This window comes from Typopeltis vanoorti, chromosome 5, assembly GCF_054136105.1.
Source record: "Typopeltis vanoorti isolate ZY-2024b chromosome 5, IOZ_Tvanoo_1.0, whole genome shotgun sequence".
NCBI classification, from domain to species: domain Eukaryota; kingdom Metazoa; phylum Arthropoda; class Arachnida; order Uropygi; family Thelyphonidae; genus Typopeltis; species Typopeltis vanoorti.
In genome coordinates this window covers 139,979,171-140,005,526 of record NC_143553.1, presented here as the reverse complement: position 1 = coordinate 140,005,526, position 26,356 = coordinate 139,979,171, and the positions used below count along the sequence as shown (strand labels likewise).

Genomic DNA, 26,356 nt, shown 5'->3' with positions numbered 1-26,356 from the left:
ACCATTAAAAGAAATGTGGGTTTGATAAACTTTTCTTGTTAAAGTGCATAGTAAACAAGGAGTGAGCAAGGTTGACAGGATCCAACTTTTGGCTAGAATGATGATGGTGGTGAGAATTCACATGATCCGTCTTCCCATAATGATTTTGTTTTTGTGACAGGGAACTGAGCACTAACTATTTCGAGCACTAAAGTGAATCTAGAATTGAGATTCTAGACTCACTAGAACCTGTTAGAATCCTGCAAGTGTGCTCCTTTGGATGATTCAGCAAATTGTCATCCTTTAGTATGGAGTATGGCTATATACTCTCTTTATATGGTCTTTATAATAGGAAACGGCTTAATAATAACAAACTATAAAATGGAGAAAAATTCATGCTAAAACTTATTAAATTGTAGAATTTTCACCCAAATTTCATAGGCATCTTCAGTAAAGAATTACAAAATGGCAATCAAACAATTAACAGAAAATTCTAAAAAAGCATAAAAAAAATTCTAAAAGTACATATATATATAAAGTTAGAAATGATTAAAGTTAGGAGAAATTTTCTTATTGTTTGATTGCTGTTCTGTAATCCTGAACTGAAGATGCCTATAAAACTTGCACAAAAATTCTACAAATAAATGTTTTAATGTGTTTTCCTCCACATTTATAGTTTGTTGTTGTTGTTATTATGCCAACTCGTATTATTCCAATATTGAAACAAAAGTATCGTTAAAAGAAAAAAATTGCATACTTAGCAAAAATCAAATCGATCACTCTTGATAAAAATTCTAAGTATTATATCTTCCATAATCTGTAATTGGGTAGCTATTTTTTTTTTTTTTTGGTTAATCACTGTATTTCATAGCATATGGCATCCTCTCTTTGCACTTTTCCATCAATGCAGAAGCACTGATCTGCTTTATCATTTACTCCTCCTACATAAATGACCTCTTCCATCAATAACCCTAACCATGGTTCTGTTGATGTAGTACTCTATTCCTCCTACTCATTCAATAAACATTGCAGGGTACAAACATCCCAAGCTTTAGAGCTTCTACAACTAGTGTTTTAAACAAAATTCTTCAAGCCATGCCATTCTGGGATGAAGAAACCTAGTCATCTCCAATGCTACCAAAACAGAGTCCTGTCTTCCTTCTTGGAAAAGAGATTTCAACTTATCCTTCCTTACTTTTGATAAAACTAACCATCAGAGTGGATCAGATTTCTCATTTTTGACTTACATTCCAGCACATTCCTATTATGGATTTCCTACATGGCATTGATAAAGAATTACATAATATCCCAGGTAATGCAACCAATAAAATACATTTCAATGTTGTACAAATTTTATGAAGTTGCTTCCTCCTAAACTTTTTCCAAGGTAATAAAGCTCCATCTTTGCTCAAGAGGAATTAATAATCTGATTATAACTCATAAAGGCAAATGAAGAGCAGTTGTTACACAAGACTAAAAAAATATTATAGAAAAACTTTCATTATTAATACAAGAATATTCTATTGCAACTAATCTCTAGACTACTCAAATCAGATCAGGTTAAACTTTTATATGAAGTGACTTTGTGGGAAATAAAAAGAAGTTAAAAACAGGATTTGTATATATGTGTGCTTCACAGGCAATTCTTTCTCTTAGATACTTCAGAATTAATAGAACAAACATGGCTCCAAATGTTTGAATTTGTTATCAACACATGTTACTGCAAATGCCAAGATATAAGCAAGTGGAAAGAATGGTGATGGCATCTCCTATAGCACTTGCTCTCACCAACTACTGCAAAACTCTTTGAGCAACATATCCTCAATTTAATCACTCTCCCTATTCTTCATTACTGGTGCATTATGTGGATGACATATTCAAGATTTGGAATTCCTCTGAAATGAAACTACAACCATTTATATATTAGACTGACTTCATACATACTTAAAAATAATCAAATGGTAGTGTTTAGTTTGCTGTTTGCAGAATGAAAACCAATACAGGGATATACCATGAAGCCAAAACTTGGGTGCTATCAAAGCATTAATTTATCCTGCTTGCATTCCTTGTTTTATATACATATGCATTATTTACAAGAATTACAGTTCCTCAAATCCATTTTTTAAAATTTTTAAAAGTTCGTTACAATAGATATATGACATTTCCTCTTTCATTAATTAATACCAGCATAAATTTAAATAAATATTTAGAAAGATAAATATTTTCTAAATATCTGAAGAGAATATAAAATTTCACATTTCTTTCCTCTTGTTGTACTGATAGGATATATTAATAACTTTAAAAGTAGAAGTATTTGTTAAATTGTTTTATTGATCTTTTCAATAGCAATTAACACTGCTTATAGTGAACTTTATCAAAGAATAAAGGTTAAATAGTATTTCTTAAAATAATAATGTAATTAAAATCTTAAAAATACCAACTAACTGAAATTTTTCTTTTGTAATATATTAAAAGATATAATCAATCTGACTGTTAATTCTAAATGATAAATTTCTAATATCCATAATTGTTTTTAAGAAATAAAAATTTATTAAAAATTAAAATATGTATATTTTGTACAAAAATAAATCTTAGAAAGATATTAAATACAAAAACTAAGAGATGTACGTTTTACTCTTGCTCTCTGTAATAGTTTCATACTTTAAATTTGATTAAAAACTGGCAGATTTTCATATACACTGAAAGAATCTTTCATAAGTGCATTACTTGCAGAAAAAGCAGTCACTTCTTTAAGAAATATAACCTTTCTTTAATATTTTTTAACAGAATTCTTTAAATACAAAAGAAACTGAAGCCTTTCTTTCCACCAAAGCTTACTTTGCTTAGTGAAAATATTTACATAACTAGATTTTAAAAAGAACATGATCCAAAAGCTTTGGCAGAATTCTATGTTTATGATTTATGATGTCCATATAATTGTCCATCACACTTAACATGTACATAATAACACTATTTAATAAACGGCTGTAAATTTTGGCCCCCTGGTGATGATTAATTCATCATATGGTTTTTCTTGTTGTAATTCAACTGTTTGCTGTTTCTTCAAGACCAGGAAGGTATAAAACTTTTGTGCTACCTGCAAAACCAAAACAACATCAATATAAAAACTTTGATTAACAATTATTAGCTCTTATCCAAAAATTTACAGCCAAGATGAAATATTTTGTGAAATACATGAATAATTCTCAAGTACCTTCAAAAACTGAAATAACAGGTTTAATTCATGAATTTTATATTGTTTACAACACACACACACACACACAAATTTCCTTACGACCAGCTTAATTTAAGAACACAGAGTCTGTTTTTATTTATTTTAAAGCAAATCATTAAAACAAACTTCAAATAAAAACTAACTACAAGTTCGCTTCAAGCATATGTGGGTTATCCATATCACATAAGAATGCATGACATATCTACAGCATAAATCAAATTTGCAGGCTCTGTGGCCTACTTCCTCAGGATAAAGCTAACATAATAAATAGACTCAAGATGATAAATATACAGAGCATTAACATTTTCACTACTAAGCTCAAGTTACTGTGAGCATTTTAAAAATCTGCACGGAAACAACTTTTAAACAAATCCATCTGACCACGAAATCCATCTGAATTTCGTGGGCATGTGCAAACACCAATTACTAATATAACTTAGTTAAACTCGAGCATCTGTTCTCATCTGCTATCTGGAGCAAAATATTTGCCCTTATGCCTATAGTAGAATATGTCACATGGTCAGAGTCTTCCCATGAATGGTGAAAATAGGATGAAACTGCATGAAATCATCAGGAAACAAAGTTCAGCTGGACCAATCAGATAATAATGAAGTCCAATTGGGCAACAGAACACAATATGAATAACATGAATGGTTGGCAGGTCAGACATGAGTAGTTCTGATGGACGTTTTTGTTAGGATGTGAAAGTCATACATCAAGTTCTGTTATTTACCTCCTGCACCTAACAGTTCTAAATTCTTTTGTCATATTACAGATTTTTCAATTAGCTCTTATAAGAGAAATTTTTCAAATTGTCCGAATTCTGAGAGCAATCCTAAAGAAAATCTTACAAGATACTGCCATTTGCATCTGAACATTTCATCTGAAGAGAAGTAGAGAGATAGAGAGTAGATATACGTGTGACAAATGTTAGGTATCCTATGTATCTAAACCCTGCCTAAAGTTTTACAAGTGATTTTTTAAATTTACCTATATATATAAAATGATAAGCCTTTTTATGTAACGTTTTTTGAAACTCAGGGGAGGGGGGGGGAGCCCTCCTAGTTTAAATTATAAAAGAAAATAAGTTATCAAGAAGGGAATAGTTTTGGATAGCTTTGAAAGTCCCAGCAGTGAAAATGTTTTGAATACATTATTCAAAAAAGATAAACTGATACAGATAACTTATGGTAAAACACCAGAACTGTACTTCACATGTTATCCATCTTATCTCATCTTCCTTTTTCATATTAGGCTCAGCAGCCTGTCATGGCCAAGTAACTTGGCTTCTTAGAAACCTGCTTAATACTCATGATAGGATAGCTAATCTTGTCTGCATTGTTTACTATGTCTGTAGTTTACGTGTGTTTTTCTGGCTGTTTTGCAGGATGAAAAACCCTGCCATCCAATATGAGATAAGCTAATTCACTTTCAACTGAAAAATCCTGATAAAGATTCTTCATGTTCTAAATGGGATTTAACCCAGGTCTTTCCAACCGAAGGGGAATCATCGATACCAAATGAGCTACAGAGGTTCTACATACAATGCTAAATGTTCTTTAACATTGTATATGAAAGATAGTATGTCTTTCATACTTTTATGATGGTCTGCTCATAAATTTTATGAGCAGACCATCAATGTTGCATATTAAACCTTGATTTCTTACTGCATGCTGTGGTGAACAAGTCATTTCCGATGCTGCTTTGAACTTCCAGATGCAACTATTTATAAGAGATGTATGACATTTTTGTTTGCTGCTAGAAAACATATTAGAGATTATTATTATGACACCCCCCAAGGAGTCCAAGGACTCATCAAGGGAGGGCACTCTGCTCTACGAGATGGGTGAACATATTACAGACATTCAGAAATTCAGATTATCTAAATCTCATTTAGTCTCCCATACCACCAGAGAGAGAAGCATAGGATATCTGCTATTTAGTGATATCAGATTATCTTATATTATATATATATTTTTTTATAGAAATGACCGAATTTGAATAAATAAATAAATAAAAAGAAAAGGATAACTTTTAGTTTTAACATGTAAATATTTCCTAAATGTATTGCAAAAATGCATTATTTCTTGTAATTAGAAATGTTTATATAGGAAATCTTTGTATATTTATGGCCCATCACAAACTTTTTAATTGTAATATTTACTTGTAAAAAGGAGTCTCCTATAATTTAGTTTCTTTATTTCTGTAATATAACAATGAGAGAAGAAATTCTTGAACTTTCCAGTGACATTGCCACATCATTAAAGAACCGTAGTCTTGTTTACAACAAGTGACTCTCATCTCACTGCCATGTTACTTATCACGTCAGGCAGTAGAGTGCGTGAGTGAAGTTTGTACTTCCAAAGAGGAAGTTGAATTAATATGAGAGAAGAATATAACAGTTGTTGCATTGATTAGAATGGAGAAAATGTTCAGGAAAGTTGGAAGTTTAGGATAGAATAGTTTAAAGGAATTCTTAAGCCAAAAATGGAAAAAAGAATTATGAGGGAAAGAAAGAATTACTCCCAAATTAACTGATGAACTTTTTTCAAAGGAAGCTAAGTTGTAGTTACACAAAAATGATATATAGTTTCTCCCAAAACAATGAACAGCTCCTTTTGATACATTATGCAGCAAACATATTCTGGTTAAGCACTATAAACCTGAAAGAGATGAATTCTTTTTGTGTTCAAGGATAAGAAGTTCCTACAAGGAAAAAAGAACTTTAAAATTATCTTGACATTTCAAGGAAACAGAAAAGGAACTGATATTGCAGAGAAGATATAAAAAAAGAAATGTATTATAAAATAATAAGCCAAAAGGCTATTTTACCGGCGACATAAGATAAGTTAAAGGGAGATGGTAAATCCCGTTTTATTTTATAGCCGAGTACAAAACTCGGATTGAAATCCATCAAATCCATAGTTTCATGCTGAAAAAACTATCAGCGAGTCCAAGTGTAAGTAATCACTTGGGTAGTACAACACCAGGGCAACTCCATGCAAAGGTGAAGCAAGCTCCGTCACTAACCTTAATATTCTCTCATAATGTAAAACACAGCTCCTAAGAGATGTATATATACTGTTTTACATTATGAGAAGAGGTCACTACTCAGACCGGTTTCAACCTTTTTTGAGGTCTCATCAGTAAGTAGGTAGACCTGGAATATCAAGGTTTTAAGTGAACCGAACTTACATATACCTCTACTATAGAATTGCTGAACTGGTGTACTCCTATATTGTTATTACTACAAATAATATAATAAGCCAAAAGGCTATTTTACCGGCGACATAAGTTAAGTTAAAGGGAGATGGTAAATCCCGTTTTATTTAATAGTCGTGTACGAAACTCGGATCGAAATCCATCGAATCCATAGAGTTTCATGCCGAAAAAACTATCGGCGAGCCCAAGTGTAAGTAATTAAGTAATCACTTGGGTAGTACAACACCAGGGCAACTCCATGCAAAGATGGAGCAAGCTAGTGACGGAAAGAAAAGGGGAAAAAAAAAACATAAAAGGGCCTGGAGTTTCTATAAAAAAAGAATAAAAGTATCTTAATTTTCTACTTTTGGTGATTATTCAAATCAAATTGACTCATTGTTCCTTCTCTAGTGTTTAACGAGCCACAAAACATTTTTTTTTTTTTTTTGTCACAAACATAGCAGTAATGACTAGTCTCTATCCTGAACAGAAATCTAGCAGGTTCTTGCTGTTTTTACTATTATTAGCTTTGCCCTTTTCTCCAAATTTTTCCAAAACATTTCTATATACCTGGGATTCATTTCCTGTTCTGCTGTTTAGATCTGTTTTCTTTATGTTAGCTGCCTTCTCTAATACTATCAGACTACCCAAACTGTCAGCCCATTTTCTTTCATTTGGTATCTAGGTGGATATTGCTATATCCACCTTAAGAAGACTGAAAATTAAATCATCAGTCAATGTCAGTTTTCCACATTCCTCATAAGATTTTGGAAGTCTCTTTGCAGTTATCCAGCTTTGGTCCTTAAGCCAGCATCAGTAAAAGTATGTTTACGTAAATGAAAATTTTGCACATAGTCATAATATTGCAATTAGATTTTGCTAATGTAGTTGACTAACTTTACATTAATAAAGTGTTTTTCTTTCCACTTTGTTGTTTGTATTAAGGTAACTGATCAAAAAATAAATAATAAAAATAAGCTGCTTCAATGCAAGTTTTTTTTAAATAATACTGCTGCAATCAAGTATATTTCAATATTAACTAATTATTAAGGGGACTGCAATGTGCCCTTAAGAATCAGTTACAACAATAAAATTCACTATATTATTTTCACCTACTCTATTCTTTTACTCTATTATTTTATTTTGCAATTAAAATATTAAAATAAAGTAAGACCAATCCAATGAAATATTCCTCAATTACAACTAACAGTACAGTGGAACTTGTTGAAGGAGCAGAAATAGTTGTAGTGAAATAGAAATACTTAGAAAACACAAAACTTTTTTTTCGAATTCAAGTATGAAACATGCCATGCAGTAATCTCAGAAAATGTATAACAGCATACCTGTTTACGATTATTGTTCTTAACAAGATCACTGAAATGTACACTTTGTCCACTATCAAGTCTATGATGAATGATATGAAGCATATGCGCTGTCCTCTTATTAAGAACCCTCTCTTCAAACTGTTCATATGTCTCATCTGCTTGTTGTTCTTCAGGCTGCAGAATATATAAAATAAGAACCATTTAATTTAGATATTACTCAACAGTATGGCAACATATAAAAATTTTAGAACTCAAGTTTGATTTTCCATAAATTTCTCTTGCTCTCTCTCTCTGCTTTTCTTCTCATTATTTCTAAACCTATTTAGCCGAGAGCAGAAACTAAAATTATTTTATTGTATTTCATTTACAAATAAAACCTCTTAACTGATCAAAAATATAATTTTCTATAAAAGAGATTCGAAGATGCTTTTGAGAATTCCTGTTTTCACCTTGGTATAAAAATGCCCAAAGCAAAATGATAAGTGCAAGATGCAAATTAATTGGAGACCTGACAAAGTTTACATTAGGTTGTAAACACTGAGCACTCCCAACATCCCTAATATTTCAGGCTACTAGAAAGCAGCTTTAACTATAAAAGGAAGTATCATATTACTTGGACATTCTTTTAGGTTGACAAGTCAGTTTGGCTGCATGATGCAATTCATGAGCTTTCCTGTCTGTCACTTTAAACGTCCAACAGTATGAAACTAACAGATGTGGGAAGGGGGGATGAACTCTACATCTGAATCTGTATAATCTCTGTGAAGTTTCTGATCTGATTAATTTGCATCTTGTATGCAATTTTCTAATGAAGGTATTTGAATCTGTTTCATAAAAAAAAAAAATAAATGTCTTTTTTACATTCTTCGTATAGTTTATTTTGTTTTAAGCATAGTATTTTGGCAAATACAGTCTTTAACATGTATCTTTTACCATCTTCTTTGGCTGAGGTTTTTTAAAACAACAAACAGAAAAGGGTATTTATTGTTAAGATTAAAAAATGTTCATAAAACTGTTCCTTCATGAAATATTAACAGAGTACACAAAATATTAGCTTTCTGCTCCAAGAAACCTACTTAGATGACTTTTCTTGACATGAGATTTCTATGGTGTGAGGTAACCATTATAGCTTATTCAATATGAAACACAAATAATTAAAAATCAAGGAAAAAAATTGTTTAATCAATCAGTTTTCTATGACTTACTGCATATGCCTTCAGGATAAATTACAAATTTGAAAAAAATCTTGTATTAACAGAGTGATTTCTTAGTGATTTAATCAGTTTCCTAAAACTTAAATGATAACACAAGATTTTTTACAAATTTAAAATTTATTCTGAAGATTTATCCTGAATACAACTTATTTATGCAATAAGTTGTAGGAAACTAGTTGATTAAATCATTAAGAATATTCCATTAATTTGTTTAATTTAAACAGAATATTCCATTAATACAAGATTTTTTTTAATATTTATAATTGGTATTAGCATTACTTCCAAGACTTCATGGAGTCCAAAGACTCTTGTGGAAGGCCAAATACTCAGAGACCAACCAGTTCACCACCAACCAGCAAAAAATCTCCTTTTCATTTCTTTACCTCATGTGATCTTTGTACAGTTTCCAAGGAATTTAACAAAGTAATTTCTAAAGTAACTTTTAAACAGAATGATTTCTTACTTTAGAAATCACTCTTGCACTTCTAAACTGCATCAACTTTCAATTATCAATTAACTGTTAGGTCTTTTTCCTGGCATGCCTTCATTTTTAATATGGTTCTGCTATTGATGGCTTCTATTCAACTCCTTTAATTTTTCTCAAACTCTACAATTTTGTTATCAGATTTAATACACTTTCCTTTATTATGATGATTATTATGTGACACCTCCAGGGAGTCCAAAGACTCATCGAGGGAGGACACCTACTCTACAACTCTCGGTCTCCACCACTCAAATCCACCAATGCCATTTACCACTCACCACCACTAGTATTTTCACAAACAATCACAGACATCCATGCTCAAGGGGGGGATTCGAACCCACAGCCTTTTGGCTGGAGAGCAGATATGTTAACCACTCAGCCAACAAGGCCAGCATAATTTATAATGCTATCCATATAGATCAGTTTTCAACCTTTTTCATAACATGGCACACCTAGACTAATTATTAAAATTCTGCGGCACACTAAAAATATATTCTTTTAATTTTTTTTTTGATGATCTGGCAAAAAAATAGGCATAATTTTGATTGATTTACACACACAAGATGGAAGACCAGACACTAATAAATAAATGCGCAAATTACGACATTATTTCTTTCAATTAATTTGTTTTCATAAATCTTGCGGCACACCGGTTGAAAATCACTGATATAGATGATAAGAGTGGAGATAATGTGCATTCTTGTCTTACGCCTTATTTTACATCAAATCACCTTCTGCACCTATTTCTATTCTAAATACTAACCTACAACTTTAATACAGAATATGTACTGCTTTGCATAATACCCCATTTGCACCACATAATTATAGCATTTTGAACAACTTTTATCTTAGCACCATATGTCTTTCTAGACCTGCAAAACTTAAATAATGATCTTAGTTATATTTCCATTTCTTAACTGTTTTTGCTTGAAATGAAACTTTGATCCTGACCTATTTGGAATGAATCCAGGTTACTGTTCCCAACCTTGTTCTTTTTCTACAATTTTTCTCTGCCTCTTCTCAAGCGTATCTGTATAAATCTTATCTGCACCACTCAGCAAAGAAATTTCTGTTATTCTCACATTCTGTATTATTTCACTTGTTTTATATATATATATATATATATATATATATATATATATATATAGAGAGAGAGAGAGAGAGAGAGAGAGAGAGAGAGAGAGAGAGATGGGTATTATGAAAGCTACATTCCTATCATTTGAAATTTGATCTTCTAAGTTATGCAATATATCCAATGTAAAATTTTATATCCATATACTTGAGTATTTTGATTGAATATCATCTAATTTAACTACTCATTCCACATTGCAGATTTCTGATCCCCCCCCCCCCACCTCACAAAACAGCTCAAGTACTGATATGTGCATCCCTCGTGAATATTTTCTACCACTGTTCTGTCACTACTTCTTCCATTTAACAATCTTTAAATTACTGATATCCAGAATATCTTCTTCATCTATGATCTCTTGTGCTTTTAAGCGTCGAGATTTTGATTTCCATGCCATCCTGTCCAAGGCTTGTTGTTTTGCTTCTTTCCAGTTAATTCCCTTCTTTTCCAATTTTTCTTTAATTTCTTTTTGCCAACCTTTCCTGGGTCTGCCTATGTTTCTTTTTCCTATTTTCTAGCTTTCATATACAGTTTTTGCTATTCTTCCTTCTTCCATTCGATTAAGATGCCCAAACCACCTTTTTTGGGCTTGTGTTATGAATTGGTTCAGAGGTGCAACTTGAAGGCTGTCTCTTATAGTTTGATTTCTTATTCGGTCTAGTCTTGTTTTTTTGTGCCACTTTCCTAAGATATTTCATTTCAATTGTTTGTAGTTTATTTGTGTTTCCTGTTGTTAAACACCAAGACTCGCAACTGTATGTTAATGTTGGTAGAAACACTGAACGATATACTGCCAATTTAGTATTCTGGTGACCTCTTTCTTATCTAGGAGTGGGCCTTTCATTGCATAGAATAGCTTTGTTCCCCCTGGTTATCCTGCTGTTAATTTCTGTGTCTAGTCTACCATCTTCTTGTATATATGATCCCAAGTATTTAAAGGAGCGGACTTGTTCCAGTTGATGGTTCTCTATTTTTATTATGTGTTTTGATTGGTTTCTAGATATGATCATTGTTTTAGTTTTATTTATAGTTATATACCTTTTCTTTGTTTCTTCATACCAAATGTTGATGTTGTACTGCAGATCTTCAGCTGTATTTGCTAGAATCACTACATCATCTGCAAAAGCCATGTGTGAAATCCTGGTTTCTTTCAGTTTCCTGTATCCTAGGTGGAATTTTTTTTGGTTTTGTTTGGCATGCCTTTAAAATTTCATCCATTACTATGATGAAGAGAAGAGAACTGAGGATACAGCCTTGTATCACTCCTACATTTGTTTCAAATTCTTTTGATTTTTTATTATAGGTTCTTACATAATTTCTGCTACTTTTGTAGAGGCTTTGTATGGCTGCTATTAAGTTATCTTGTATCTTGTTTTTCTTTAATGTTTGCCATATTAAGTGCTGGGAACTTGGCCAAAGGCCTTGTTGAAATCTATAAAACATGCAGGTAGTTCTTTTCCATATTCCAATGTTTTCTCTGATATTTGTCTAAGACTGAAGATAAGATCCTGCGTGCTTCTATTTTTTCAAAAGCTATATTGCATTGCGTCCAGTGTATCCCCTATTTGGTTCCTGAGCCTCTCTTCTAAAATACGGGCATACAATTTTGCTGGAACACTTCAAAGCGAAATTTCTCTATGCTTTTCACATTTACAGTTGTCTCCTTTCTTAAATATAGGGATTATTATTGCTATTTCCCAGTCTTTGGGAATAATTTTCTTTTTCCATGCGATATTGAATAGGTGTAAAAGAAATTTTATGGCTTTTGTTCCTAAATTCTTTACCGTTTCTGGTGTTATTTGGTCATGACCTGCTGATTTGCCCAGTTTTATTTTATTTATGGCTGCTAACAGTTCATTTGCATGAATTTCCTCACTTTGATCTTCTGTTTTGCTTGCATGTCTTGCTCTTAGGGTTCTATTTTTTCCATGTCCTGCATCTTCCAATAATTCTTGGAAGTACTGTTTCCATCTTTCCATAATGTCATCGGAATTTGTGATAACTTTCCATCCTTATTTTTGATAACTTTATGGGGCATTCTTTCTCTGATCTCATTCTTCTTAAAACATTATAGAAGAGTTTTTGGTTTCCTTTAAAATTTTGTTCTAAAGTATGTCCAAAATCTTCCCAGCATTTTCTTTTCTCTTCTTTCACTAAGGTTTTAACTTTATTTCTTTGGTTGTTGTATGCTTCTCTATCAACCCGTAGCTTTGATGTTATATATCTCTTCCACAATTTTTTTTTTTTTTAATTTCTTCTTTTAGTTCTTCAGTCCACCAAGGTGTTTTATGTTTCTTCTGTTTATTATTTAAGGATACACCACAAATTTCTTTGCTTGTTTCTAGAAGAAGAAGTGTTTTGAACCTGTACCATAGGCTTTCTACATCTTGGTCTTCATATATCTCTTTTTCTATTTCTTTCATCTTCTCTTCTATTTTACTTTTATACTCAATGGCTGTTTCTTCTTTCTTTAGTTTGTAGTTCTTTATCATAACATTTATTTTCTTGCTACTTTTTCTACATTTTTCAACTTTTATTTTATGGATTGTTTCCAATACTAATAAGTAGTGATCACTGCCTATTTCAGGACCTCTATAGACTCTTGCATTTTTTGTATACTTCCAGTACGATCTGCTTATGATGGCGTAGTCAATTATAGATTTTTCATTTCTACTGGGCTCTTCCCTGGTAAACTTATGGATTTCTTTATGCTTGAACATAGTATTTGCTATTACTAAATTATTTGTAAGGCAAAGATTTATTATTCATTCTCCATTATTATTCTGGGTTATTTCTCCTTGTGATCCCAACACTTGTTTCGTTTCCTCATCTACTTGATTCCCTACCCAGCCATTAAGGTCTCCTAGTAGTATAATATGCCCTTGAACTTCTTCAATTGTTTTTTGTAAGAGTTCGTAGAATTCATCTTTAATTTCTTTATTAGCATTATCCATTTGGGCTATATGCAACAATCACAGTGAATACTTGTTATCTGATTTAAAATCTATAGTGATTGTCAACAACCTTTCACTTATTAGTTGCCATTTAGTAATATATTCTTTGAGATCTGGTTTAATTATGCAAGCTACCCTTTGTTTTCCCCATTCTCTTGGGTTTACCCCTGAATAGAAAAGTATATGTCCATCTTTCATTTTCTGGCAACCTTGACCTTTCTTTTTTGTTTCTGTGACTGGCAGATCCAATCTTGATTTTTTAAATTCATCTATTAATTCGCTTTCTTTTCCATGTAGACTTTTAATGTTCCATATCTCATGTACCTTTTTCCTCTCTTTGTCATTAACCATTTAGGCAGTTCAGCTATCTCTTTGTTATTTCTTTTAATGGGAGAAATTTTAATGTGTGTGTAGGGTATTAGCCTTCAGCACCCGAGTCTGGTGGTGGGGCTGCCACCTTTAAGGCCCGCAGACCAGCCTAAAGAGAGAAGTGCTATCCTGTTGGTCCGTGGGAGGCATTTTATTTCCCTCCTATGGGGGTTACAGGTGTCCCCCACATGGGCAGAATATCTTTAAACTTAATTTTTATCCCCTGATTTTTGTTTAGCTACATCTGAAATTTATATGAGATATACAACTAGTTCTTGACTTATGACATTTGTGACTTACGAACAATCGAATCAAAAGTGATTAATCAAATGTGAACAAGTATCTTCTTTCCCAACCCACTACCCATACATGGTACCAATGTGCTATAGGTTGATCAACCAACTTCTCGTGTATGGGTATGGGCTCAACATATACATAAAAAAAAAACAATAAAAAAAAAAAAACAAAAAAACTTCAGATGTTTTTGTGGGCTTCAAAGTTAGCTATTCAAATTTTTTTTTTCCATAGAAGAAACACTTTAATCAAACATGATTTTGGGCACATACATATTATTATTATTATACCAGTTGGCACACTCATTGTGGGAGGTTCATTCAACTGACAACATATTTATAATACCGAATCCTAAAATCTTTAACATTTCCTGCATTAACAATATATTCTGGTAATGCATTCCACTCACTCACAATTCTCCATGCAAAAAATCTACTCCTCACACCCCTCTTCACTAATCTTATTACGTAAGTTCCAGGGATGGCCTGGAAGTTAGTTTATCTGAAAATACAAATAAGAAATCAAAAAGCATGCTTGGAGCATTAAAGGAATGGTACTTATTCCAGATTGTCAAATTTCTGATTTTTTACTGCTATTAAAATGGCAGTTAAGAAAAATATAAAAAATAAAATCAGTAATTGAACAATCCAGAAATAAGGTATGACTAATTTTAAAACATTCCAAAATTGTGAACGTTCTATGGATCCGCCAAATAAAAATCTTCCATCCTAAGGATAGAATGAGAACTTTCTATCACAAAAATCAAAAATTTTGCTGCTTCTGCTCTCTGATGACTTCACTTTGAACAAAACTGTATGTACACACACACACACACACACACACACACACACACACACACACACACACACACACACACACACACACACACACAGTCAATACTCTACTTACAAAGTAGGGGTTACGTTCTGATGATCCTGTTATAAGTCAAAAAGGTTCCAAGTCAGAAATATTAAAAATTAACATACACGAATTTCTAAAATGCATAGATCTGCGTTTTTTTTTTTTAATACTAACTTTACTTACTGTTTATAGTGAAGCAGTACGATGTATAAATTATAACATAAAATTACTACATATATACTGTACTGTAATGATTAATGTAATATGAGTAAGTGCTTCTGTGCGTTTACTAAAACTGGGATTCGCCGCTAGAGGGCCAGGGGAACGGTCGTGTTTTCAGGGAGCTCCCGAAAACAAAGTACAATTTTGAATGGAAATTAGAATATATGTTAAAAATCATAACGTAATATTGTCTAAATTTGGTAGCTTGTTGTGTCTGTGTGATTTTGGTGTAAATTCCGTAAATTAATTTAGTCTTTAACGATACGTTTTATATATTTGAATATGGCGCCAATGCGACGTAAGATAATGGCATCCAAAAATACGACGCCATTGTTCAAAAACTATAATGTGAGAGAATTTGTCCAATGTGATGTGTGTGGAATGTATGCGTTCCCGAATGAGGCTGGAGTATGGATTGAAAGTGATAGTGGTGGGAGAATGTGTAGAAAGTGTATGCAAAGTGAGGAGTCGAAGTATGTGTCAGGTTGTGAGACAGTTATGGTTGAAGAAAGCCAGAATGCGAGTGAAAATAGTGGATCAATAGGGAATTGCGGTGTACAAGATGGCAATGTGAGCGGTGATCTAAGAAAGAGCGAGAGCAATTATACAGAAAGAGAAAATGGTTTGAATGATAAAAAAAAATGAGGAATTATTTGTAGGAAGTGAGATCGCTAGGCTGCGCGCAGTGATACAAGATGCGCAGCGGAAATTAGAGCACCTGCAAAACTCTTTCCAGAGTGATTCGGCTAACGTAAATAAACAGCGTGGGCGAGTTTCCGAAATGAAGGAGAGTGTGTTGTATGGTGACTCGTTATTAAGAGGAGTAATAGATGGGAGTGTAACTAAATCGTACTTACCGGGTGCGAAATTTAAGGATGTAAGTGAGAGCATTAGAGTGCAAAAACAGAGGGTGAAAGAAATAACAATTGTGGCTGGTACGAATGAATTGAAAGGTGATAAATTTTTTATGAGAGAGGACTTGAAAGTATTGTTAAAGGTAGCGAAAGAAAAGAGTGACAGAGTTAGAATGGTGAGTCTGTTACCGCAGTATGACAGAGAGGAGTTTAGAAGGAGGGCCATAATCGCAAATGATATTATGCGCAGGTTATGCGGACGGTGTGGTGTGGAATTTGTGGACGTGTGGAATGAGTTTGATGGGCGAAAGGACTTATACAAGATGGATGGCCTGCATTTGAATGGACTTGGTGTGTGGAGACTGGAAAAAGTGTTGCTGAATGAAGTGAAAATGGATGTGCAGAACCAGGGAAACTAGAACTACCAAGGAGGGGGGGAAGTGGATATCCAGACATCAGTGAGACAGTTGAGTGTAAAAATGTATATAATGTACCTGAGCCAGCAATAAGGACAAAAAATGGGAATGGGATATTTAGAATAACGCATCAAGATAGGGGTGGGACAAAGGGAACGCTGCAATTCATGTATACTAATGCCAGGAGTATTAGGAACAAGAAGGAAGAATTTTTGGCCTTGATTGGCTCTTCCTGGCCACAGGTTGTTGGCATTAGTGAAACATGGCTGACGGAAGATGATATAGTTAGTGGGATAGAATGTGTGGGTTATAGTATGTTTAGGAGGGACAGAGAGAATAAAATTGGGGGAGGGGTGTTATTGATGATAGCTGATGAACTGCAGCCAAGGAGAATTGAAGTATTGCAGGATAGTGAAAGGAGCTCATTTGAGGCTATTTGGTGTGAGATTGATACTGGCAGAATAAAATATACAGTTGGGTGCTGCTATAGACCAGGTGATGGAATAGATGGTATCCCACTAACTATATGGAGATGGTATGCATAAACAAATTGATGAAATGAGTGGAAGGAGGGTAATTATTATGGGGGATTTCAACTATGGTAACATTGATTGGAAGGAGGAGAGGACACATGTGAGGAAGGAAATGGATTTTATTCAATTATTAAGGGATAACTATCTGAAACAGCATGTAATTGAAAATACTAGGGGTGTGAGAGTGCTTGACCTGGTAATAGTATCTGAGAATTTGACTGTAATGAATATGACCATGTTGCCACCTATTGGTGAGAGTGATCATAAGATCTTGACCTGGGAGGTGGCTAAAGGTGTGAAATTTGTGATTAAGACAGGGTATATGTGGAATTACCGTGCTGGCAAGTATGACAAGCTTAGGAGATTGCTTGGATCAGTGCCATGGCATGTACAACTGCAAGGGCTGGACGTCGATAGAGCATGGGAAGTGATCAAAGAGCATTTACAGGAGGTTATGGCTGATTGTATACCTAAGGTCCGAATAGTGAAACAAGGAGGGGTTAAATGGATGAATAACACCATTAAGCTTGAGCTGCAAAAAAAGAAACAACTATGGAGGGAATTTAAAGAAAGGGGTGACCTGCAGGCACACGAACGGTATAAAGTACAGGCCAGAAGGGTAACGAGTGTGGTAAAAACAGCAAAAGCCGATTATGAAAGGAAACTAGCTATGCAAGCAAAAGAGAATCCCAAACAGTTCTTTCAATATGCTGCAAGCAAGAAAAAAACTGTACATGGCAAAATGATTTTAAGGAATGACGATGGTAAAGAGTTCACTGAACCAGTCGATATAGTGGAGTTACTGAGCGCGCACTTTGCAAAAGTATATCATCCAGGTGGTGACGTTGAAAAAATGAAGGAACCATTAGTTTATATGGGAATTGTGATGAATGAAGTGGAGGAGAATAGTCTATTACAGAACCTTAATGTGAATACATCTGTGGGATTGGATGGTATACCGGCACGGGTCTTGCATGAAGCGGCTAATGAATTATCAGTGCCCTTGACCATGTTGTTTAATCTGAGTCTCAGGTCTGGCTTAGTCCCGAAGGCATGGAAAGAGGGGAAAATAGTTTCACTGCATAAAGGAGGATCCAAGACTATGGTTGCAAATTACCGACCGATCAGCATATCAGGAGTCATTGTCAAGGTCTTGGAGAAAGTAGTCAAGGGAAAAATACAGGAATGGATTGATGAAAATGAGATACTGTACAGAGGACAGCATGGCTTTGTGAAGGGTAGATCATGCCTCAGTAACTTGCTCAAGTTTTATAACAAGGTGACGGCTGAACTGGATAAGGGAAATGGGTTTACAGTGATATTGCTGGACCTGGCAAAGGCGTTTGACAGGATACCACATGGAATTCTAATCCGTAAACTACAACATATGGGAATGGATATAGGGTTGGTGAGATGGATAGCTGGGTGGTTGATGGAGAGATATCAAAGAGTAGTTTATTCAGGAGTAGAGTCCAAAAAACGGCCTGTGACTAGTGGTGTGCCACAGGGTTCTGTTCTTGGACCACTGCTGTTTAATCTGTTCATTAACGATATAGGGAAGGGTCTAAGTGGGACAGTTCATTTGTTCGCTGATGATGCAAAGTTGGGTAGGGCGATAGTGAATGCAGAAGATGTCAAAGTCTTGCAAGATGACTTAGATAAATTGGAGTTCTGGACTAAGGAGAATAGATGTCAATTTAATGTGACAAAATGTAAGGTTATGCATTTCGGAGTGAAAAGATTAGCAGCAGTATACCACATTGGTGGAACTGTACTCCAAGAGATTGATGAGGCCAGGGACTTGGGAGTGTTGGTGGATAGGGAGATGAAGTTTAGGGGGCACATTGTGAAAGTAGCTAAATCAGCTCATCAACTCACTTGGTTGTTGAAAAATACCTTGACGAGCAGAGAAAAACAAGTTATTGTACCTCTGTACCGAGCCCTGATAAGACCTCATCTCAACTACTGTGCCCAGATTTGGTCACCTCGGTTCCTTCTTGATGGGGAGGAGGTTGAGAGGATCCAGAGGCGAGTGACTAAGATGATAGCAGGTCTATGGAATGAACCATATGAGAACAGGTTGAAGATTTGTGGGTTGCAGAAACTAGTTGATAGGCAGAAAAGGGGAGACATGATTGAGACATTCAAATTGCTAAAAGGATTCTATAGGATTAATTCAGATGATATTTTTGAGATCAGGACTGGTGGTGGGAGAACTAGGGGACACCCATGGAAGCTGGGCAAGAGCGTGGTTAGCAGGGGTGTTAGAGCTGGGTTCTTTACTTTTAGAGTGGTAAATGAGTGGAATAAGCTGCCAGAGTCTGTTGTGGGTGCTATGACAGTGAGCGAGTTCAAGGCAAGGTATGATAGATACTGTGAGAATGTTGAACAGCTGCGTGAACATGATGTTTAGGGCCTCCCTCGATGAGTCTAAGGACTCCTGGAGTAGCCCGTGGTAATAATAATAATAATACTAATAATAAATTTGTGAATTGAACAATTCATCAGAGTAGACATAGAAGGCTAGGTCATCAACAATACAAACTCTTCAAATTCAGGAAATGCAACAAAGTAATCTGAGGATGGTTCACCAGATGTGTAACTTGTAAAATGTTTACATTTCATTTTCGAGGTGACAGCAGGAGTAGGCTTCTTTAAAATATTTGATTATAATTATATCCCACTTAATCTGCACAGTTTTTTTCCCCGTGCATAAATTTCTCTGTAGCAAGCAGTTGCAACTTGTATCATTATGTCTGTTGAGAGCTCTTCTTCCACAGCTTCTGCCAGCTGCTTTTCATCATCAAATTCCAACTCTGTTTTTTTTTTTTATTTTTTTAGATAGAAGCACTATCTTGTCACCAGTCATTTGTAAGCTATGTCTTTGTTGAATCTTCTGAATGTATGAACATATTTTCAGCAGCTTCTTCCTAACACCGTTTATACCCTGTTGTCATCTCACTCAATGCTATCTCTATTCTTTGCACAATGCATTTCTTCCAAAAACCTCTGAAGGTTCCTCACTCTAAGTAGCAGCAATAGCCTGAGTGAAAGTATTTTGTAAATAATGTCTTATAGGCAGCAATAACACCCTGTCCATAGGTTGGAGGAGAGGTGGTACTCAGTGAACATGGGAATACAAGTAGTTGTAAGGTAACCGACATATTACCATTAAGACCTCCAAGGAATCCAGGACTTATTGAGGGAGGCCACATACTACATGCACCAGCTATCATACTTATTCTTGAATTCATTCACACTGCTTGCGCACATGACATCTAATGGCAATCCATTCCAATCATGCACCACCCTATGAGAGAAAAATCTAGCCCCCCCCCTCTTAATGGCATTCATTCTCAGCTTCCAAGGATGCCCTCTTGTCCTTTCCCCACTCTCCATAAAATGAAAAATTCCATCAACTGAAATCCTGTATAACCCTTTCAGAAGTTTGTAGGTCTCAATCATATCATCCTTCTGTTTACCAGTGTCTGCAGTCTACAAATTCTCAATCTGTCTTTCACAATCTTGATATAATTTTTTAACACTCTCCTTTGCACACTCTCTCTACTGTATCATAGCCACAACAGAAACCAATGGGGGGGGGGGGTGGGGGGGGGGGGGGGTGGGGGGGGGGGGGGGTGGGGGGGGGGGGGGGTGGGGGGGGGGGGGGGTGGGGGGGGGGGGGGGTGGGGGGGGGGGGGGGTGGGGGGGGGGGGGGGTGGGGGGGGGGGGGGGTGGGGGGGGGGGGGGGTGGGGGGGGGGGGGGGTGGGGGGGGGGGGGGGTGGGGGGGGGGGGGGGTGGGGGGGGGGGGGGGTGGGGGGGGGGGGGGGTGGGGGGGGGGGGGGGTGGGGGGGGGGGGGGGTGGGGGGGGGGGGGGGTGGGGGGGGGGGGGGGTGGGGGGGGGGGGGGGTGGGGGGGGGGGGGGGTGGGGGGGGGGGGGGGTGGGGGGGGGGGGGGGTGGGGGGGGGGGGGGGTGGGGGGGGGGGGGGGTGGGGGGGGGGGGGGGTGGGGGGGGGGGGGGGTGGGGGGGGGGGGGGGTGGGGGGGGGGGGGGGTGGGGGGGGGGGGGGGTGGGGGGGGGGGGGGGTGGGGGGGACCCTCTTCTAACAACATTAAGAATTTTTACAGGTTTTAGGTTCACCACCCTAAATGTGAGAATAGCATTTCCAAACTATTAGTAAGGTTTCAAGTCAGTAAAAGGAGGTCATTTATATATATATATGAAGAAGGGTAGTTAATGCAACAGAGCCCTGAGAAATATCTGAACTGATCACATAATCTGTCGGGGGGGGGGGGAACCCTTTGCTTTCAAGAGTACTTAGTTGGACACACGAAAACTAACATCCTGAGCGAAGAAGACTCAGTGTTTTTTGAAAGCTGAGGATGTGATTATGTCGGAAAAGCTAGGATTAAGAGTTGGTCAAAGAAGCGAAATCTGGTATTGACGGTTTTGTTGAACATTATTGAAAATGACTGTCTCTTTTTGATTGTCTCTAGAAAAAAGATAAAAGTATGTTTTGAAAGTGACTAAGTTATATCCTCATTGAAGGATGTGTGATCACATTTAGTTTATTTTGTAGCTTCAATTGTCTGAGTATTCAGAGTTTAGTCATATGAAGAGGAACAGTAAAGAGTGCTTGCATCAGCAAAACTATTAATAAGGTTTCAAGTCAGTAAAAGGTGGTCATTTATATATATACAGGGTGTTCGGGATAAATTTGACATATTTATAATTAATTATATTTTTCCGTAAGTTACATGTATTAACACACACTTCTCTTCATTTAAAAGTTTGGACCCTTCTTCATTCATATACAAGATGTCAGAAAGGATGGATAGCTGGAACCCACCTGAATCATGGAAGAGAATAACTTGTATCATGATGATTCGTGCCCGCCATCAAAATAAGGATATTACGACTGCTGCCCAATGCTCCCTGAATACAGTAAAAACAATCAGGCATGAACTAGAGACTTGCAATGGTGACTACGAGGATGTAGCAAGAAGAAAGATCCCTAGCAGACGATCTGATTGCGTTCGTACAGCAGAATTCCTCGCAAATCTGCAGGAACAGGTGTTGAAGAACCCTGGCATTGGAATTCGGGCTTTGTTCGTGGAGTTGCTAACTGTAGTCAAGCCCTGGATAACAAGGGTAGCCAATGGTAGGCCGTATGTATGGCAGCAGGATTCGGCCCCTTGCCACACCTCTGGGAAAAGTCAAAAATGGTTGTCTGAAATTTTCTACGACTTCACCAGTCCAAATGTTTGGCCTCCAAACTCCCCAGACCTTAACCCCATGGATTATTTTGTATGGGGCGCAGTTGAAAAAGACACCAATCGCACTTCCAGTAATACAAAAGCCCAGTTAATGGATAAAATTAAAACAGTTTTTGCGGCCCTTCCCAGGGAGACTGTAGCATCAGCTTGTTCGAGGTTCCGAAGCAGAATTGAAGCTGTGATCGATGCTAATGGTGGTTATTTTGAGTAAATCTTGTTGATAGTATTGTAATTAACTCTGCCTGTAATGTTTTTTTGTCAATTCATTAAATTTAATAGATACAAAGAAGATTTTCTTTTTCCTTACGAAACTGTCAAATTTATCCCGAACACCCTGTATATATATGAGGGTAGTTAATACAACAGAGCCCCGAGAAATACCTGAACTGATTACATAATCTGAAAGGGGGGGGAAACCTTTGCTGTTACATGCAGTGAACAACCAGGGAGAACACTGAAAATCCAGTTGTGGTGGTGACGCTTCTGCTGCCGTAATGCAACCCCCTCCCTTCTCCCTCCAGAAGAAAACCTCCTATAGTTTCGACCGTAATTCGCTGAATGGAAAATTTTTTCAAGTCCTTTTTTTTCAGCCCATCCCTGAGTTATCTTTGGCATAAGCAAGTAGGGTTTTCCCTTCTGAAGGTTGATATTTTAGTCCTACATCTCAGAAAAAGCGACCGCAGAAATCACACAGCAATACGAGTTTTAGAATAACAATATGGTGACAACCATCTTCCATACTCTCTCTCTGATGTCTAAAATAGATAGTTGCAGACTCAGCTTTGGGCGATGGCTCAGAGACCAGCCACCTCCTGATTTCCAAAAGTCAATTAGGATCAAAAAATATAGTGATTTTCCTAGTGTTTGCAAATGCATCAAGATAAATCACTTTTTTTGTCATATTACAATATATGGCATTATATTATACGAGTATATTGCAGGTGTTTCACAACATCCATTATGAGCTTCAAAATACAATAATGTGTTTTGAAACTCAACGAAAAAATTTCAAACTGTTGATAAATAGCCTGTTAATGAATTTGTTGTTTCTTAACGTGAGGAGAAAACACCTTCCACTTCAACAGATGTCTCCCCAATCTACCGCTTCATTATCTCCAACTGACTGCGTGACACTAAGTCTTTCCTCATGCTCAACAGAGGAGTCTCGTCAGTGTTGGTAACTGATACTTCAGGACGCCTGGTCAGAACATTTAATTCCTCCCAACGAATATGTAAGATCATGGCCTAAAGCTGTTTATGATTTAAGTGGAATCCTCTTCAATATGTCTATCACTTTCAGATATTTCATGAAATCGATCTGATCATTCCAGGGGGTGCATGTCTATCTGATCATTCCTAGAGGAGATATCAGTTCGCTCATTCCAGGAATAGATGCGAATCTGGATATTTTAAGTGTCGATGTCCATGTTGTCATTCCAAGAAGAGGTTATGTAAGTCCGAATATTGAATGATTGGATGTGATACTTGTCATCGAAAAGAAAACTGTACATGAAATGAATTACAAGCATAATCGGCATATCAAAAGGACGAAAAATAATTTTTTTTTATAAACAAGCACTACGCATTTCGAATTATGGGAAGTGACATCGAAATGGGCATTTAAGTGCATGATACTGTAATTTGGCAATGCACTTTTCTGCCTAAGATTTTGATGCCTGTCATCAAAAAGGGTAACAAACCCTAGAGCATTATTTGTATCCAAATGAGATTTTTCCTGTATCAATAAACATTTTTAAACGACAATCACAAGACCACGAATATTTTTTCCTTTGCTGTCAAAATGTGGACTTTGAAAACACCTGTTATACATCTAGTAACACGATCACAAATAAAGAATGAATACGAATCGGTTCTAGTCGCAATTTTCTAGGCCTATTCAGTTGGTTCTCAAGTTAGCTGATATCTGGCAAGCTTGAGTTTTGAACCCCACAATTTAAGAAATTAACTCTAGAATCCACAGTGTTTCAGACAATAATACATAGTGTTAGGATTAGAAAATATGAGATGATGGTAATTATTTGCCATGCGTTCTTCTCGGATGTCTGGGAAATCATTGATAGACTCTGCATCAGTGATGACCAAGGATGGAGGCTGGCTGCCACCGTTCATCAAAAAGTTCGGACTAAACGGTCCAGCCAAAAGGAGTTAAAAGGTAATATTAAAAAAAAAATCAGCTAACGCCTATTTGTTCCCGTATAGGAAGTAGGTGGGGCCGTTTACCCTATCTACCTTTTGGGTAGTTCAATCTCCACTGGTAGCCAATCAGAGAGATAGCTGGCCCAGGGATATCACTGATTCATCGGTATGCAGTGAAGAAGGCGGCAAGCTAGTGCCGCCATCTCATGGTCCCTAACCCTAACGCAATATTTTTAATGTCTGAAAATAGTGTGGGTTCGACGGTCGATTTTCTTGAGTTTACGGGACGAAAAACCCGAGTTTCCGGGAGAAAAACCCGCTAGCCCGTGCCAGAGATCGACTAACTCGGGAACCGGTCGAAAAAAGGCTTAGAAAAATTTCCTCTAGTCGGCGACTAGATTTGAACCACCAGATCCTTTCTTCGTGCAGTCAAGCGCCATAGAGTGCAAACGCCACTTCTACTGAGCTGCACAGTAATATTTTATTATATACTAATTCTGGTTTACTTCATACGAGGGGAACCCCAAAATAACAGGAATCTGAACTTGGCGTGCGCATTTTCCAGTTACAGATGATGCCGCTAGGCATCGCGAGTGAACAGTTTTCCACACCATCCTGGCAAGTGGCTTCATCCACTAAATTTGTGCCTCGTTTGTTCACAGAGGATTTAAAAACGCGTGTAAATATTTGCTGCGATTTGAGGGAGAAAGTTCTCTCTCTCCATGTGACTTTCTTATTCCAATGGATAAAGAAAACCATGAAACGACAGCGATTCGTTGATGTGGACGAAGTGAAAGAAAAGTTGCCGGAGGCCATAAACAGTATTCCAGTTCAACAGTTTCAGAACTGTTTCCAGAATGGAAAAAACGCTGGAACAAGTGCATTGACTCACATTGACAGTACTTTGAAGGAGACTAGAATAATAATAATAATAATAATAATTGTCAGTTCAATCTCCACCGGTAGGTAGCCAATCAGATATAGATTCCCCATGTCTATCACTAATTATAGGCAGCCACCGATGAAGAGACTGGCAAACAATTGCTGCTATCTCTTGGTCCTTAACCCTAACAGAATATGTTACTGTCTGAAAGAATGGGGGTTCTATGGGTGATTTTCTTGAGTTTACTGACGAAAAACCCGAGTTCCCGGGATAAAAATCCTCTTGCGTGTGCCAGAGATCGACTAACTCGGGAATTGGTCGAAGAAAGGCTTAGATTAAATTCCTCCACTCGACGACTAGACTTAAACCGTTAAGTCTATCTTCGAGAGGCCTAGCTCTCGATGGCTAGGCCGCTTGAAACTTAATTTTAAAAAATAATAATAATAATCCCGCTTATTTTGGGTACTTCTCGTATAATTCATTCACAATTGTATAGCTTGTGGTTTCATAAAAAAAAAAAGAAAAAAAAATTAACACAGTCATCATTTATACCACCGCCCCTCCCTAAATATAAGGTTAAATCATATGTGATGATCTTCGTATCCAGGCGGTTCGATCGTAAATTTCTGCTCAAACACGTATAATCTCGAGACTTCCTGTTGATTTTTTAAATAGTTTATATTTTCAGAATAATAAGGCATAAGAGCTGTTTGCCAATGTATCGCGTGTCCTTGGTTATGCATTTACCAAGCCGTTTTTAGTTTTTACAATACGTAATTGACATGTACCTTCCCATCGATCACGTATTTATAAATATTTCTAGTTAGAACCAAACTAAGAATAAATATAAAATATACTGAAAATCCTAGAAAAGTGATATGTAATGAAGAAAGCCTAAAGGTCTTCAACTTGGCATTCAGCCTCATTAAGAGAGAGAGAGAGAGATTAATATATTCATTTGTTTTATAT

The 26,356-nt window shown here is 36.3% G+C and overlaps 1 protein-coding gene across 1 annotated transcript; it reads right to left on the bottom strand.

Moving 5' to 3' along the window:
- Positions 1-2,613: 2,613 nt before the first annotated feature.
- LOC150106873 (double-strand-break repair protein rad21 homolog) lies at positions 2,614-19,695 on the bottom strand. Its single transcript, XM_090393495.1, has 3 exons — positions 19,612-19,695; positions 7,759-7,914; positions 2,614-3,076 (listed from the first exon to the last, which is right to left on the bottom strand). Exons 1-3 carry the CDS (start codon positions 19,693-19,695, stop codon positions 2,954-2,956), a joined length of 363 nt encoding a protein of 120 aa, XP_090249621.1. The 3' UTR covers positions 2,614-2,953.
- Between the last annotated feature and the right edge of the window lie 6,661 nt (positions 19,696-26,356).

What these genes read in the sequence shown, in the direction of transcription:
- LOC150106873 (XM_090393495.1), bottom strand. Translation starts at nt 19,695, where the DNA reads ATGAAATGTAAACATTTTACAAGTTACACATCTGGTGAACCATCCTCA. An exon ending in TTCCTGAATTTGAAGAGTTT is followed by an intron (nt 7,915 to 19,611) that starts GTATTGTTGATG and finishes TATATTCTGCAG; the next exon opens with CCTGAAGAACAACAAGCAGA. An exon ending in AGAACAATAATCGTAAACAG is followed by an intron (nt 3,077 to 7,758) that starts GTATGCTGTTAT and finishes TTGGTTTTGCAG; the next exon opens with GTAGCACAAAAGTTTTATAC.